This window comes from Hoplias malabaricus, chromosome 15 (assembly GCF_029633855.1).
Source record: "Hoplias malabaricus isolate fHopMal1 chromosome 15, fHopMal1.hap1, whole genome shotgun sequence".
In the NCBI taxonomy this organism is placed as follows: Eukaryota; Metazoa; Chordata; class Actinopteri; order Characiformes; family Erythrinidae; genus Hoplias; species Hoplias malabaricus.
The window spans coordinates 7,425,526-7,442,512 of NC_089814.1; the positions used below are offsets into that span (position 1 = coordinate 7,425,526).

The window sequence follows — 16,987 nt, forward strand, 5'->3', positions numbered from 1 at the left end:
AAGGTTAAATGTGACAAAATACTTATGAACACTCTTCATTTGAGAAGGTATGTTGGATTGAGGGTGGCACGGTGGTGCAGCAGGTAGGTGTCGCAGTCACACAGCTCCAGGGGCCTGGAGGTTGTGGGTTCGAGTCCAGCTCCGGGTGACTGTCTGTGAGGAGTGTGGTGTGTTCTCCCCGTGTCTGCGTGGGTTTCCTCCCACAGTCCAAAAATACACGTTGGTAGGTGGATTGGTGACTCAAAAGTGTGTGTGTGTGTGTGTGTGTGTGTGTGTTTCCCTGTGAAGGACTGGCACCCCCTCCAGGGTGTATTCCTGCCTTGCGCCCAATGATTCCAGGTAGGCTCTGGACCCACTGCGACCCTGAACTGGATAAGGGTTACAGACAATAAATGAATGAATGAATGTTGGATTGAGACGTGACTTCAAACTTTTGGCAGTACCATGTATGCCACAGCTTTCCTCTGAGTGCGCACTGTCAGTAAGAGTGAAGTAAAAACAAGGCATTGTGTCAGTAAAATCAAACTGGTGAGTTTATTTGTAAAATGATATTTATGTCAGCATTGAGCAGCAATGTACACAGCAAATTACTATAGAAATATAGATCAGAATATTTGGCTACTTACAACTGAAGGCATGCATTGTACTATATATTATACATATATATATATACTGCATATAAAACTATGACATTTTACACAGTTAAAAAAAATCCCAGAATTATCTTAGTCTTCTCACTGTAATTCAGCGTTTTGTAATGATAGACCATGTCTCCTTCATGCAATCAGAGGACCCTCCACATAAACACAGGCACCAACCCAGACCTCCTTGTTTCTGCGCTCACTGTCCATACTGTCACCTCCACTGACCATACTTTGTTTGGCCCTTTCACCTTGTTCTTCAGTGGCCAGAGCCCCCTCAGGACCCCCACAGAGCAGGTGTGACGTAGTGGTGGATCATTCTCAGCGCTGCAGTGACACTGACGTGGTGGTGGTGTGTTAGTGTGTTGTGCTGGTGTAGAGTGGATCAGACACAGCAGTGCTGCTGGAGTTTTTAAACCCCTCAGTGTCTGGACTGAGAATTGTCCACCAACCAAAAAACATCCAGCGTCCTGTGTCACTGATGAAGGACTAGAGGACGAGCGACACACACTGTGCAGCGACAGATGAGCTACTGTCTCTGACTTTACATCTACAAGGTGGACCAACGAGGGAGGAGTGTCTCACAGAGTGGACAGAGAGTGGACACAGGGTTTAAAAACTCCAGCAGCACTGCTGTGTCTGATCCACTCTACACCAGCACAACACACACTAACACACCACCACCACGTCAGTGTCACTGCAGCGCTGAGAATGATCCACCACCACGTCACACCTGCTCTGTGGGGGTCCTGAGTGCTGAAGAAGAAGCACTAAAGAGCAAGGCACTAGAGAGCAACAGATAGACTACAGTCTTTAGTTGTGTAGAGCTACAAAGTGTACATAAGGTCAGTGGAGCTGATGAACAGACAAAGAATTTAGAAACAAGATCATTTCAGTGTTGTCACACACACACACACACACACACAGATAAGCAGAATCTTCTGCTTCTTCAATACCAGCAGAGGTCACCTTATTCCATTCAGTGTCCATCACACAACCAAGTCTTCCATTCTTATTTATTATTACTATTACAATGTTTAGCATTCATTCCATCAGTGTAAGGACTGTCCATCTTCCCTGCTCTGCACATGGATCATGCAGCAAATGACACGGAGAAGGGAACGGCACTCAAAAGAAACACATGCACAAGGAAGAAGCCTGCGGTTTTCCCCAGAACAACCTGAAGGGAGAGGGGCACATCTTACAAGGCGCAAGCTGTAGAGAGACAAAGCAGAAAGGGTGAGAAAGACATGAGCAGAAGTCATACGCAGGCCACCAATGCCCTTACAGTAAGAGTCAGGGTAAGCTTGGGTGGTGTAGTTTGAGGGTTCAAACCCATGCTCGGGCAAGAAAACTAAACCCACATCAAAAAGAAACCTCGTGCAAGATTCCTAACATTGCATTGTTTACCTAGCTTAGCTTTTTTAACATGCTAATCTTATACTGCTTTTTGCAGCAGGGTGTTGTTTGTCATGCAGTCAATCGTTTAGTTGCTACGGTTCAAAGAAACACAGCCTGCCAGATCTTGAACTATCATTCTGTAGTTCTTTGTCAGATCCATATTAGGAGATCCGGCACAGATGCCACATTCATCCTCAGGCAGGGTACTGCACCAGAGACTGGAGGCGAATCTGGGATTCGGAATCTTGCCCAAGTTCTCTTATTGACGTAGTCGTGGTCTTGCCCAAATGGCGAATAAATGCCCAGCATGATTGTAGTGCTATTCAAAGTCCTCTAACTCGTGAATACACTCTGCGTAACTCTAAAGTCAAGCATATTAATGTAAATAATGTGTTCATATATCATTCTGTGCATCACAAATGCCCCATAGTGAGGATTCATCATCAGGGGAGTGACCTGTACACGATGACTATTAAAGGACAAGGGTAAGGAATATATTACGTGGTTTTAAAATGACTTTCTTACAATGTGTATGCACAAACTGAAATAGACTGTATTTAATCACCTTTAAAAAGCCTAAAATGAATGTATATCTTTTGATGATTTTATGCTCTACACCCAAGTTTGAGGGCCAGATGTTGTCCAACCCCCTTTGAGAACGGCTGCAGCTATACAGTGTGTTCAAAAGATGTCTTCAAAGATAAACACGGACCACCAGAATGACACACATATCAAAGTGCTAGCAAGAGGCTTATAGCATTTCCAGATGAATGTTGGCTTCTTCACTGAAGTTCTCTAAAAATACTTTTGAGGTTAGGACACAAGAATGGTCAGGTGTCTGATGATTTAATGCCTCAGGTCACCCTTTTAAAGGGAAATTTGCAGAGACGTAAACAGTGTAATACACAAAAGCCCAGGATATAAGCAGAGTTATAAATGTACTGATAAACAGAGGTGAAGCAGGTAGTGTCAGTCAAGCAGCTCCAGGGACCTGGAGGTTGTGAGTTCAAGTCCTGCTCCTGGTGACTGTCTGTGAGGAGCTTTGTGTGTTCTCCCTGTGTCTGCGTGGGTTTCCGACCACAGTCCAGAAACACACGTTGGTGTGGATTGGCAACCCAAAAAGTGTCCTTAGGTGTGAGTGAGTGTTGCCCTGTGAAGGACTGGCGCCCCCTCCAGGGTGTGTCCCTGCTTTGCATCCAATAATTCCGGGTGCGCTCCGGACCCACCGCGACCCTGAACTGGATAAGTGGTTACAGATAATGAACGAATGAATGTTGATAAGTAGTTTTATTGCAGTATTCATGTGTGCTTTACCACAGTAGTTTGTTCATGAGCATCATCCGCCACCGTCCAAACCTACGGCCAAGTGCCCTGGCCACATTTCACAATTTGGCTTCTAATAATGCTGAGTGGTGTCTCTTCCTTTTTTCCCTTTATTTATTCGTTAATTTATGTAGTGTGTGCATTCACTGAAATGAAGAGGGATGAATGTAATGTCGAGGAAGATGAGATTGGGGTGGAGGGTGCGGATAGTCGGGCCAGGACCCACCTGGCCACCCTCCACTTGAACTCAAGGGCATCAGGTGCACGTTGACTGGTTTTTAAACGGTGCATAAAATGCCTATTTGCACCTGTAGACACCTTGAGCCCTGGTTCTAACCAACAAACTTGTGGTTTCTTTAAAACTAATCATTCCATATTAAAGCAAACTGAATGAGTGCCACGATTTTACTCCTCCACAAACAAATTACACAGAAAATTCCCTTTAAAAAGGTCCCTGCACTCTTACTCCAAATCAGGATCCACAGGAAGGTACTGGTTTAAACAGTAGTCCATCACTTAGTCACATAAATAGTCACAAAATAATTGGTCATTTGTTAGAATTAGCTCTTTCTGAAGCTCTTCACTCCAAGTTTGCAGAGATTTCATACGGAGTTAGGTGCAAGACCGTTTAGAACAGAATAGACACAGTTAGCTTTGCATTGGAGTGAGGAATGTGTGGAGGAATGTTAGTGATACTTACTTGGTTAAGGGGAAGCCCATTGAAGGCATAGAGGGGGGAAAGCAGAGTTGTGTTAGATACCAACACTGGCATTGCCATTCAACATGGCACAGCAACATGCGTCAACTGGCATCTAAACTACAGCGAGGATTAGGCAGATGAGCGATATAGCTTTTGTCTATAGTAGAAAACGTACATTTGTACCATTGTGTATATGTGCTGTGTACAGACAGACTGCACTGGCACAGGCTGGACTCGAGGAAGCTCTGCTAACTCTTCAACTTGTGCTCACCTGCTCCTGACTCATTCATTTTATGTACATTAATATCTGTATTCAAGTATATTAGCTCCTGAAACTCTACATATAATCCTCTTAAAATAACTTTACAAATAACAATGAAGAGACACGCTTTTGACTTTAATTCAAATGGTCCATGAGTGTATTTTTTTCTTGAAGTAGAAAAAAAAAAATTAGAGTGAAACATTTTGGTTTTGCATCATAAAAATCATGTTCTAAATGCAAATACTCATTCCTATCTTATTAAACTAAACTTCACATCTCTGGCCCTGATCCATTGATGGTAACATTTACATCCGTCTCCTGCATCCCACCCTGCCTTGAAAACATTTAAATTAAATTAATACAAGTCCATTTTTTTAAAATATAAGAGAAAATAAAGAATGATAAATCCTTAAAACAAAAGTTAATCAGGGGATATTGAGTACTTTTTTTCTGCACAAGCCAATAAGGGGCACACCTCAACGCGATGAAGTCGTACTGTATGAAGCTAAAAGTGGGGGACGTGACCAGAGAGAAACTAATCAGACTGTTTTGAGGTAGCTGTGCTCTGCCTGGTGCAGAAATCTGGCTTTTACTAATTCATTTACTGTCGTAGAAAAGAAACACCAAAAAATGGAGGTTATTGTACAAAGGGGAAGACAGACAAATCAAATGAAAAACCGCACACGTTACGCATGCAAGATACAGAACATGCAGCTCAGAATCTGATTTAGTCGATGCATTCAAACATTCACTCCCACCCGTCCCACCCAAATCCCACGTCCCACTCTTGTCCCACTGGCTCTGAAAGTGTTTAACATTCAAACCAAAGACAATGGTAAACTAAAGTAAACAACTCCTTTTTGGCTACGTTTAGGCAGCTGTCTGGGATTCTCAAGCTGTTTGTTTCCATGGCTTTTCTTAAACTGATTTGTGCGTTTAGACGAGCTAGCAGATGGGGGTAGCTGGTTGAAATGCATACGAAAGGTAGGCCAGATTGGAAACGAGCTGATTTCATGTGATTATGGCTTTCATGGAATAATAAAAATGATATGAATCATATGTGGGTAGAGAAATATATCTCATCTGAACGGCTGCCTAGACGTAACTCTCGCCAACGCATGGAGCTTTCAATACAGGACCAAAGACAGGGGAACTGTATAAAATAGTGTTCAATGTCTGTACACATAATCAGAGCTTTTCTTCATGCACTCAATGGGAGAACAATAAAAAAAAAATAGTATTTGTAACGATTTGAAATGATACCTCTAGAATTAAGAGAAATTATGGTTTCAAATTATTAAATATTTTTAAAAAAGGCAACAAAAATAAAGATCAAACCAGCAGTGGTGATGGTAATAATAATAACAACAACAACAACATCAACTGTCACTAATACTTAAAGACTTCAGCTCTATGCGGTCCCCTCCACACCCACTAGACATTGTTTTTTTCTTATTTTTTTTTTTTAAAAGAACAGTTATATTTTTATATTATTGTTATGTTTGTGTTAACTCTGTCCTTCTCGTGCACAGCCACAGGTGCACACTCACACGCGCACACACACACACGTTCTCTATCTACACACAGGGTGATGGGGAGGGTTTGTGCTCATATGAGTCAGGACCAGAACATTTCAGCCAGGTTAGTGTCGGTGCTGTAGATCCAGAGCACCAGGGGGAGTGAGAGGGCCACGAAGGGCCAAGAGATGCCCTCTGTCCAGGTGCTGAGCGAGCAGCCCTTGCCCACCGGCTTGTCCAGGTCTTTACCGGGCTCCAGGTAGTTCCTGGCTAAGCATTTGAGCAGCTCGTCCAGAAGGATGACGGGCAAGGAAATCTTCAGCACCATCAACCACTGGGTCAGGTTCAGAGGCGTGATCTGAAAGATAATCTGAAAATGAAAAGAATGTTAGAAAAAATAAACGTTTCACCCTAGACATGTCAAACTCATTAAATCAAAAACTTAAAAATAGACTACAAACAAGGATTCACAGCTCAAATATCTTTCTTTAACCACTTTCTACACTTCAGTGAGGTGCGTACCGGGAGAGGCTCCACATAGAGGATGAGGAAGTGGAGGGACATGGAGAGGCAGATGGCTCCCAGCAGCCACACATTCTCCCAGGGAGGCATCCGCAGCAGAGACTGGTTCTCAGACACACTAAAAACCAGCACAAACACAACATTAACATTATTCAGTCTGAAAGTTAAACCTCCCAAGGCTGAAATATCTAATTAGTTTAGGAAGGATTTTCCTGATCAGCTAATAGCAAAAATTACATTTACGGTATTTGTCAGACGTTCTTATCCATACGTGATTCACTATATAAAAAAACAAACAGAAGTCTGAGAACGCAGCTTCAGAAACTTTGTCCAAAGGCTATTACTAGTAGTGTCTCATCCCTGCCGTTCATAATTTAAACTAGGTTGCAAGGTAAACTCGGCAGAGCAGTAACCATCATGAAGCTTCCCAAGCACCAAGACAACCTCTGTTCCTCATATCTTTTCTTCCTGCACTGACCTGTTGAGGGCATTGCACATCTCAATGGTCACCAGTACAGAAAGAGCCATGGTCATGGGGTATGGCGACTCAAACACGTCACAGGATACGCCCTCATACTCAGGGTTTTCTGGTCCACACTGGAGGAAGTGACTCTGGAGGCAGAAATCAGAGAAGCCTGTTGAGATGCCATCCATGTTCCATCTGGTTTTGTCATTTTTTTGTGGTAACTCAATCCCAAATAATTATTATGTAATAGGTATGTGTAGGGTTAGGAACATATTAAAACATATTTAAAAAAGTACAAACCAGTTGGTATAAGGTGACTCTGGGCCCATCTTCAGCAGCAATGAACCACCAAGCAGCAGCACCAACTGTAGCAGCACCAACATAACCTACAAGAACAGATACTTAAACTCATCAAACACAGATTCAATAGCTCAAATATGTCCCATCCAAAAATATCCCCCTGCATCTCTTCAGGGCATTCCTTCCTACGAAGGCATCTTAGCTGGTATAAACTGGAATGATGAATACTGTTGTAATGCACTCACCACCAATGGCAAGGTATCTGAAGAAGAGCCAGCCAGAGATGAGGGGTTCACGGGCATTGCGTGGTGGCTTGTTCATGATGTCCAAATCTGGGGGGTTGAATCCCAGGGCAGTAGCAGGAAGACCGTCGGTCACCAGGTTCACCCAGAGAAGCTGCACTGGAATCAGAGCCTCAGGAAAGCCCAGTGCTGCAGTCAGGAAAATGCTGCCAAACACAAACACGGAGCTTGTCATATTGCGGATTTAGAAAACATGAGAAGGCAGTGGTCAAGAACAAATGCAGCTACATTTTCTTTAAAAATATAGAAGTTATCCCATATCTGATCACCAGTAAAGACTCTTACCAAACTACTTCTCCTACATTAGAAGAGATCAGGTAGCGAATAAACTGCTTCATGTTGTTGTAGATGGCTCTGCCCTCCTCAACCGCTGCCACAATGGTGGCAAAGTTATCATCAGCGAGCACCATCTCGGAGGCCGTCTTCGCCACAGCTGTGCCAGAGCCCATGGCTATGCCAATCTCAGCCTTCTTCAGAGCAGGGGCATCATTCACACCATCACCAGTCTGGAGAGAGAAATACAACATTTAAGGACCCAGAAGCATAAGACTGGAGAATACATATTCACCTCTTACTGACATTTGAAAGAAATGCATATTTAAAAATTCAGCTCTAGTCCAAAGAACATTGAGCAATAAATGAGCAGAACAACAAGTGCAGCATAACATTCACCTATTAGAATAAGATCTCTTACCATGGCAGTGATCTCATCATACGACTGCAGGTACTCCACGATCTTGGATTTATGAGATGGTTCAACGCGGGCGAAGCAGCGGGCGGTCAAGACGGCCTCTCGTTGGGCCGCAGGTGACAGGTCATCAAACTCCCGGCCTGTGAAGGCCATGCGCGATACATCATCGTCCTCGCCGAAAATGCCGATACGCCTGCAAATAGCCACCGCTGTGCCTTTGTTATCACCGGTGATCATGATGACGCGGATGCCAGCCAGACGACACAGCTTCATGGAGGCAGCAACTTCGGCCCTTGGGGGGTCCAGCATGCCCACACAGCCCACAAAAGTCAGATCCGTCTGCAGGGAAGGAGGCAGACAGTAATTAAATCACTCTTTTAGTGCTTGTTCTGTGACCTCCTGGCTGTAAACATGTTTGTTTTCCTTGCCCAGAGACATCTGACTCAACTCACTAAAGGCTTGTTCAGGTACGTTAGATCAGGCAAATGGTCACAGTCTACAGCAGGGCTAATCAAGTCTAGTCCTGGAGAGATGAAGTATAGCATATTTTAGTGATGTCCTTGCTTAAAAACAGCTACTAAATGTGTTGTAGGTGGGCAGTGAAAACAAACTGTGTTGCACCCTCCAGAGTTAGAACTCAGGACTCTGCAGTGCACTGTAAAGCTAAAGATGGGGAGTAAGTATCCCATTGATTTCAAGAGCCTGCAGCTTTGCTGTGTGGCTTCACAGCATGTTTAGTGACTAATCCCTCAGGAACAGACGTGATCTTGAAACAAGTGCACTTTTCAGGCAGTCATAAAAAAATTGAACTGTATAGGCATGAGAATGTAGACTCATTAAGTTAGAAACTACTGATTTTAATCATTCAGAACTCAAATTAGGGGGTGTTGTCCTCCCAAAGGACAACAAGCCTGTTAGTTCTCGGACGTAATGCAAGTCAGCATGGATGAAAAATCTAATTAACTCCAAAGTTTTGCCCATTCTTTCATGTGTTATTTGGAGTCTGGATGGAACAGAAACGTGTGGTTTAACTGAAATCCAAAAGGTTTAATGTGAAAAGTTAAATCCTAAAAGTTATTCCCCCAAAAACACTTTTTTGTTACAATTCCACCTTCGGCACTGAGAGACTAGAGCAACTTTCACACATGAACAATAACCAGAAATGGTCACTCTACATACACATTATGCGCTGCATGTGGTGACAATCATTTGCGATAGGGGCTTAGGACACTCTCTAAGATTGATGCTTCTTTAAAGTCTCTGACCTCATACTCAGCAAATCGGGTAGAGTCCTCCAGCACCAGGTCCTCTTTACGGATGGGGTTGTCCCGTGTCGCCAGGGCCAGACACCTCAGTGTGTCCCTCCCTGTCCCATATTCACGAATCACAGTCAAGAGCTTCTCCTTAATGCCTTCGGTCAGGGGGACCTTATTACTGCCCACACGGACGTGTGTACACCGGTCAATCACTCCCTCTGGGGCACCCTGGATATACACACACACACAATGCAGAGAGACATTAACAATTAATACACTGTCCTGCAATCATAATAACTGAACACGATTTAATTCTATGTTGAGATATCATTGCTGAGATTACAGCAGACATCCCCCCCACCCCCATCATGCCCTGGATAAGCCATACACCAAAGCTGATGTCATTGGTTACCTTGACAAACATCTTGCCTATGGAAGAACGGGCTTTATTGGGAGTGCAGTACACAGACATGGACTTTCTGTCTCTTGAGAACTCCAGTGTGAACTCTTTCTTCATCAGCTGCTTAATCACCTGAGCAAAAGACACACAAACATTACCTGCTGCCTACAAGGCCAATAACAATAAAAACAATTGATTATGGCTGCCTTTTACAAAAGTGGTTTGACCACAGGAGGATTCCAACTTACAGAGTTGCAGGCGTTGGCTCTTTCCACCTTTGTAAGCCCTTTGAGATCACTGTCAAACACATTCATCTTCTCCACTAGGCATGTGAGGGCTGTCTCTGTGGCCTCTCCAACTTTCTCATACACTCCTTTGACCTGGGGGCAGAGCATCACATGCAAACATAAGACTCAAAGCGTTGATGAAATAAATAATTTACATATTTAGAAATATTCTAATAATTACTGACCTCATTGTAGTCCAGTGAGGAGTCATTACAAAGGGCACAGATAGTGGCCATCTCAACCAGAGCCTCATACTTGGAGCATCTCACTGGTTTACCATCCTGGTATCTGCAAGAATGAACCTTTATTAACACAAGGCAGCCAATAAAATGTAGTCAATGGACACATTTCAGTGTGGAGGAAAACACTCACACTTCTCCTTCAGGTGCATAGGTAGATCCAGTCACAGTGAACTCTCTGAGCGAGCAGCTGTCTCCGTCCACCTTATCAAGGATGAACATCTGGAAGAGAGAGACAAAGTCAAGTCTCCAGCAGGGGGCAAACTACCCATAAAGATGGAAGCGTAATTTCTAAAAGGATCATGCGATCTGTGCAGCACTACATAATGTAAACATTTTAAAATCCTGATTTTGGAGTAAAAAGAGTCAGTATCCACAGAGAGATACTAACAAGAAGAAATACTAGGCATTGGGTTTTACCATCTTTTACAGTGAAGAAAACCAGAGTCATGGAGTATGGTAATAACGTAAACACAGAAATGTGACCAAAAAAGGGGGATAAAAAGAAGAGAGGTGCGACAAAACGTGAGCGTGATACCAAGGAGGATTAGAGCTGCCTTAATGTCTCTGCTCATGTGTCCTGAATATGATATGTTTCATTAAGTCTTCAGGTAAGACCTTTTTCATATTCTAATGATTTAAGATGTACATGCGTATGCTATGGGTCTTATATGAAAATATTTTGATCTCTTGAAAGCTCTAGATCACACTCATAACTGCACTTCTTGTTTGCAGTCAAGATTCCGAAGTAAAATCATTTCAAAATTGATCTTAAACTTCACATTTACAGTGTGTTACAGTTCAACCATCACCTTAAAGTCAATGGATAAAAATACAACATTAGATACTGAGCTGGTTATTGCATTTTTCAAGAAACAAAAAAAAAAGGACAATTAAAACCCATCCACAGTTTGCACTTTGCAAGGGGCTGGATTTTGGACACCCCTGGAAGGAGGGACATTAAAATGGAGACAGGTCTCAGCTTGTACTTCACTGTGTAAATATAAATGGCGCCATCTCTGCTCTCTGAAGTGGCGAGATTAGTCAAAGGATCTAACTAAAAGCACGATGCTTTCAACACCCACCCTCAGTCCCTCCAAAATCGTCACACCGACACCAAACATTTGATGTCACAGCCAGGAGGAGGGGGTGAGTGGAAAAGCAGCTAAGGTTAAAGAGATAAATATTAAATAGATTACATTCTTTCTGATGAATTGCATCTATTTTAGACTCAACCTTTTCATATAGAATTACTCGGGGGGTGAGGGGGGGGGACACTAGTTGTATCTTGCATAATGCTAAAATAGCATCACCTCTGCTAGTGGCACTCAGTTATAGGAATGAAACTATACTCAACTGTAAACGTACCTAAAATTAACCTTAATACACAAAGATCATTTCCATGTACAGATCTATGTCAATGTGGACTCGATCATGGCCCTCGGTTGGCCACACTGAACAAAATTTTGTCTAATTTTGTCAGAAATAGTGTGGTCTGTGGACAAGCAGCAAATAACCCCATGTTGGACAACACAACAGCATATTTGTGCAGGTTATTGTATGGTAAAATATTTATCAATAAAATATAAAAATAGGCCTAGACTATATTTTAAGTGCCAACTTAAAATTTGACCTGTTTAACAGTAGGATTTTGGGGATTTAAAATGTTTCTGGACACCCACATAAGGACTTTGCACTTAAAATTGTGCGTTTGCTGCGGTTATCCATCTTGCTTACATTTTCAAGGTGCAGATAATTTGTGCATCTCAAATTTGAATATTTGACAAGCAAGGGGAAAATATGAATTCAATTTGAGCCCTGCCGACAGCCCTACTTCACTGAGAGAAGACTAATCAGACAGATTTAATTCCATATATTTCATAACAGCTCTCAGCCTGAGGCATCAAACCTACTCTGCCACGGCAAAATGATGATGAGGCCTACAGAGTCATCTTTGCTATTTGTACTTAAGCCTTCTTATAGCGGTGAAAAGTGCCCTGCGTAGTGAATGTAAGAAAATTGTGAAGCCTCCAGCGACATTGCTGAGGATCAGAGAGAGATCCTAAACACAAGGTCAGTTATGCAACACTACTGCAAGTAACTGACTACTGCATACTGATCAGCAGCACTCCCAGTGGAGTTGAGAGGAGCGAGACACAGATGTATTACATCGCCATCATTCTTTCATCAATGTCCTCTGCTCTTTCAAACTATGCCTCTACCGACAAACATTACTTAACCTTTACACAAACAAACATCAACAACTTAATCTTAAGGGTTAAAACAAAAAAACAAAGTGTGGAACAACTAAAATATACTGCCACATTGTGATCAAACTACCAGATACAAGTACAGGGGTTCCTCGACTTACACTGGAAATCGGTTTACGCCGTGACGTAGGAACGGCTCAACTTCGTAAGTCAGAACATACGTACATACTGTACGTAAATAACATACTGTAAGCACTGATCCTATCCTCCTCGGTCCCGAGCCGTGTAACCGTGTATTCTTCCGCCGCGCCGCGTACACCAAACACGAAGTTCACGTTACGACGCAAAACCTCTTAAGTCGAAACAAGGCTATATACAGTAAATGGGAGGTGTGTCGTAACCACGAAACATTGTAACTCAGGACTGAAGTAACCCGAGGACCTCCTGTATTATGATGACTTTAAAAGAACACTAGGAAAGATTTGGGTTTTCTGCTTCTAGGTCTCCCCCTAGTACAATTCATTTTACAACAGAGGCTCTATTCTCCCCATTATAGGTCAAAATGTAAATATAAGGTAAAACTATTACGCACTGCTCCTTTAATATAATAAAATTCATTGGTGACACATTTTGAATAATATACATTTTTAACAACCACGTTCACCTTGGACAAGCATCTTTAAAACAACCTTTCATGTTGCTAAGATTCATTATGATTAATTAATTTTAATAATTTTAAGATTAATACATAATATTTATGCTAAACATTTCCGCACTTGTTACACGTTTCTTTTTATTACTCAGTTTTTTTGGGCACAGCACAGTCAGGAACACAAAGCTCTTAATTGTATACTCACTCTGCAAACAGACATCTGGTTTGTGGTCAGGGTGCCCGTCTTGTCAGAGCAGATGACAGAGGTGCAGCCCAGGGTCTCCACAGAAGGGAGTGAGCGGACGATGGCGTTTTTCTTGGCCATGCGGCGAGTACCCAGGGCCAGGCAGGTGGTGATGACTGCCGGCAATCCCTCAGGAATAGCGGCAACAGCGAGCGCAACAGCAATCTTAAAGTAGTAGACCGCTCCACGTATCCAGGAGCCACCATGCACAGGGTCGTTGAAGTGGCCAATGTTGATAATCCATACAGCAATGCAGATGAGGGAGATGACCTTGGAAAGCTGCTCTCCGAACTCATCCAGCTTCTGCTGAAGGGGTGTGCGCTCCTGCTCGGTGGATGCCATCTCATCGCGGATTTTACCAATCTCTGTGTTCACACCTGTGGCCACCACCACACCGATAGCCTTGCCTGCTGCAATGTTGGTGCCCTGAAAAAACAGAGTCCAGGATCATGAAAATGACTTTTGGTTCAAACTTCAGAGAAAGAATATTTGTAAAAACTCAAATGATGGGCTTGAAGCATAGGTAATTTAATGCATGATAACAAATAAGCACTTTACATAATTTGGGACTCAAATCTACACAATTGTCCTGTTCCAAATAAAGACAATTAATCAGGTCAACATCAATTAATCGTCTTTGGATCCAAACAATATCCTCCGAGAACACAATTAAAAATAGCATTGCAGCTAGCAAGTATTAAAAGTCCTTATTTAACTACTGTGTAATGAAAATCTCAATCACCACATCGACAAAGAGACTTTACTACACAATATAGCTTGAAAGAGCAGCCATCTTAATGTCTGAAATTGGTCTTCACTTTAGTCCAATTCCTTGAATTAGACTTTATTCCTTTTGATAGAACCATTGCTTTAAAAAGGAAGTGTTGGTGACAGTCATACGTTCTCATAGAAAATTAACTTTAAGCAGCGTTTAAATGTGACAAGCAACCTTTAGATACTCTTAAAACACAGCTACCGGTGTGCAGATATAAAGTAAGACCAGATGCACCCAAGAGTTAGGAAACCAAACAATTCATACAGTGTGAAATCATACTTACAGAGAACAGCATGTTCTTCTTATCCTGGTTAACAGCTCGTGGGTCAGGAACTGGGTCTGTATGTTTAATGACAGACACGGACTCTCCTGCAGAGGTACAGAAAAACAGAGCAAAATGTCAGGACATGGACTTCTGCTGCTGACATCAGACTAGCTGTGTGTATTAGACAAAAAGCTGCCCAGGGCTCATCAGCAAATGATCTCCATCAAATCTCCTTCACCTGAAAATCTATCATTGTGCATCAATTCTAGATCATTTATTAATTCAATTATATCTTCATTCTGGCCAGTCTGAAGAGTCTTTGGGTGCAAGGCAGGAATGCACACCATTTCATTTACAGGGCATCTGTCTCACAGACAGCCCTGCACACAGAGAGAATTTGTGTAGCCAATCCACATACTAAAGTGTGTTTTTTGACTCTGGAAGGAAAGTGGAACACTTGGGAAAACCCATAAAGACACACAGTGAATACACTCTGTTGAACCCCCCGAACCCCAGGACCCTGGAGCTGTGTGGCAGCTACTCTTCCTACTGCAGTACTCTGCCACCTAACTTTCAGTTCATCTTTTTACAATTCTTTACTTTCTCAAACAAAAACTATTCAAATGTATTATTAAAAGTTTGAGGTTTATTTATTTATTTTAAATCCTCCAACACATATTGAACACGTTATAATCTTAAATTAGAGGTGCCTTTTTTGTAGTTCTTCAATCCAGAATCTGCAACTCACAGCAAAGCCAAGTGTGAGGACAGTACAATCTGTGAAGTCCCAAACATCCAGTGACATAGCTACGAGAAACTTTTTCAAATGAGAACTGCACTCCTTCCGCATTTCAAGTCCTCTATTAGGAATGAGATTAATAGCTTTGCCTTTCACAATTTGATCGCTGTTTAGACCATTTAAAATGTTTAAAGACTTGGAACTGTCATCGCTTGCTGTCTGCACACGCTAGAAATGTAAGATTTGCAGGTGACTGCTAATAGTGAGAGGGGATTAAGTGTTAAACAAGTACATCTCCATACCACGGAGCACTGCACTACTTCAGAGAAGCTTTTCAGCTTTATAGAGAGAGAACGCAGACGGAGATCATCAGTAATTGTCTGAATGACCAGTTCTGCAGCACAACCTCAAAATAACCAAGGATGGAGAGGCTAAAACCACTCTGACTGCAACCTCACGGAAACCTCATCTGTTACCAATTAAGGCAATGAAGCAAGTTGTGAGTCCTAAAGCGAAGATTCTTCTTTTTCCCTTCCTCGCCTGCTTCCGTGAGCTACAGAGACTGTTAACTTTCCATTAAGATCAAGGGTCATTGTCATCTTGGGAAAGGAAAAGGGATGCTTCTGCACGAATACAGCAGTTTTATGTATACCATTTACATTATGTAACATATTAGATAATTATAGTTGACATGAGAAAATAGGTTTTGTACTTCTATATAATTTGGTATCACCATGGTAACTTATTCTGAAAAGACTTAAGGCACGGTTGCAACAAAACGTATTTGTCTATGATATGTATTATGCTGTACTTGGGGTACAACAATACACAAATTTCACAATAAAATACACATTGCTGTTTTTGCTCCATGATACGATACAACATGGAGACAGAACATGATTTTAATTTCCCTTTTATTTCTTGATGTAGAGGTCAAAGAGGCCAATACAAACACAACAGTAAATGTTGTTGCTGCTGTTCCTGCTGCTCTCAGCACTGCAGCAAAACAACCCCCTATAGGAGGGACTGCGATTCTATTGGCTGCTGATTGGCTAAATAAAACTGACGACCAATGAGAAGTGTGTTCTCTGTTTAGAGAGCTACGCGTTTCTGTCTCAAACTGTCGGCATGAAAGTGTGCCCTCCAAAATACAGAACAAAATGCGTCCAATATCGGTTTAAAACCAAAATACAAATAGTGTCCAAATACGGGACGATTTGGTATTTTACAGGACGGTTAGCAACACTGGTTTCAGCCCTGTTTTGCTCTCTCCGCTAGCCATTTGACAGCCAGCTAACCATCCAACAGGCTAACCAATACAATAGTATGGCATTGTTTCCCCAGTAGCTCTAAACACTTCTCCGGTGTCGTCATAGTAACACAGCATTCATACAGCACGCCTCTGAACTACGTCCTGCTCTGTAGATGGCTGCAACTCATTAATGGTGGTTGACAAATGGCTCAGGATGGTTTTGTAAAATCTTAATGCATTGGATTCACAGCTCGTATCGAACCCCCCATATCGACATTCATATGGGCCAACAAATGTCCAACGTCCCTGACTGACCCTGAAATGTGTATACTCAATGTTTCAGATGTCATCTCGGTGTAAATGGCACATACTACGCTTGTTACATGACTGTCTAATGACTCGTCAGTACTAACCAGGTAGGGCTTTTATGTTATTATATTTAATGCAATTTTAGATACTTAAATATTGCAATTAAAATTTAATTGCTTTTTGTTTTCAAGCCAATTTTTGACTAATAAACACTAAATACGTTTCCTTTTAATG

At 42.2% G+C, this 16,987-nt stretch overlaps 1 protein-coding gene across 2 annotated transcripts in view; it reads right to left on the bottom strand.

The window, feature by feature from the left end:
• Positions 1-546: 546 nt before the first annotated feature.
• atp2a2b (ATPase sarcoplasmic/endoplasmic reticulum Ca2+ transporting 2b) overlaps positions 547-16,987 on the bottom strand; it is a 38,204-nt gene continuing 21,763 nt past the window's right edge. The window contains exons 7-21 of one of the 2 annotated variants that reach the window (XR_010795564.1): positions 14,472-14,557; positions 13,375-13,839; positions 10,441-10,529; positions 10,254-10,356; positions 10,030-10,161; positions 9,794-9,913; positions 9,391-9,609; positions 8,129-8,464; positions 7,720-7,940; positions 7,378-7,580; positions 7,133-7,218; positions 6,845-6,978; positions 6,367-6,484; positions 4,066-6,214; positions 1,004-1,856 (exon numbers count right to left, since the gene is read on the bottom strand). Coding sequence is in view for 1 of the 2 variants with exons in the window: in XM_066646764.1 (XP_066502861.1) it covers positions 5,945-6,214; positions 6,367-6,484; positions 6,845-6,978; positions 7,133-7,218; positions 7,378-7,580; positions 7,720-7,940; positions 8,129-8,464; positions 9,391-9,609; positions 9,794-9,913; positions 10,030-10,161; positions 10,254-10,356; positions 10,441-10,529; positions 13,375-13,839; positions 14,472-14,557 (2,582 nt within the window). In the remaining variant the exon portion in view is untranslated. Of the gene's footprint in view, positions 6,215-6,366; positions 6,485-6,844; positions 6,979-7,132; positions 7,219-7,377; positions 7,581-7,719; positions 7,941-8,128; positions 8,465-9,390; positions 9,610-9,793; positions 9,914-10,029; positions 10,162-10,253; positions 10,357-10,440; positions 10,530-13,374; positions 13,840-14,471; positions 14,558-16,987 lie in introns of both variants that reach the window. The other variant, XM_066646764.1, reaches the window with a different exon arrangement.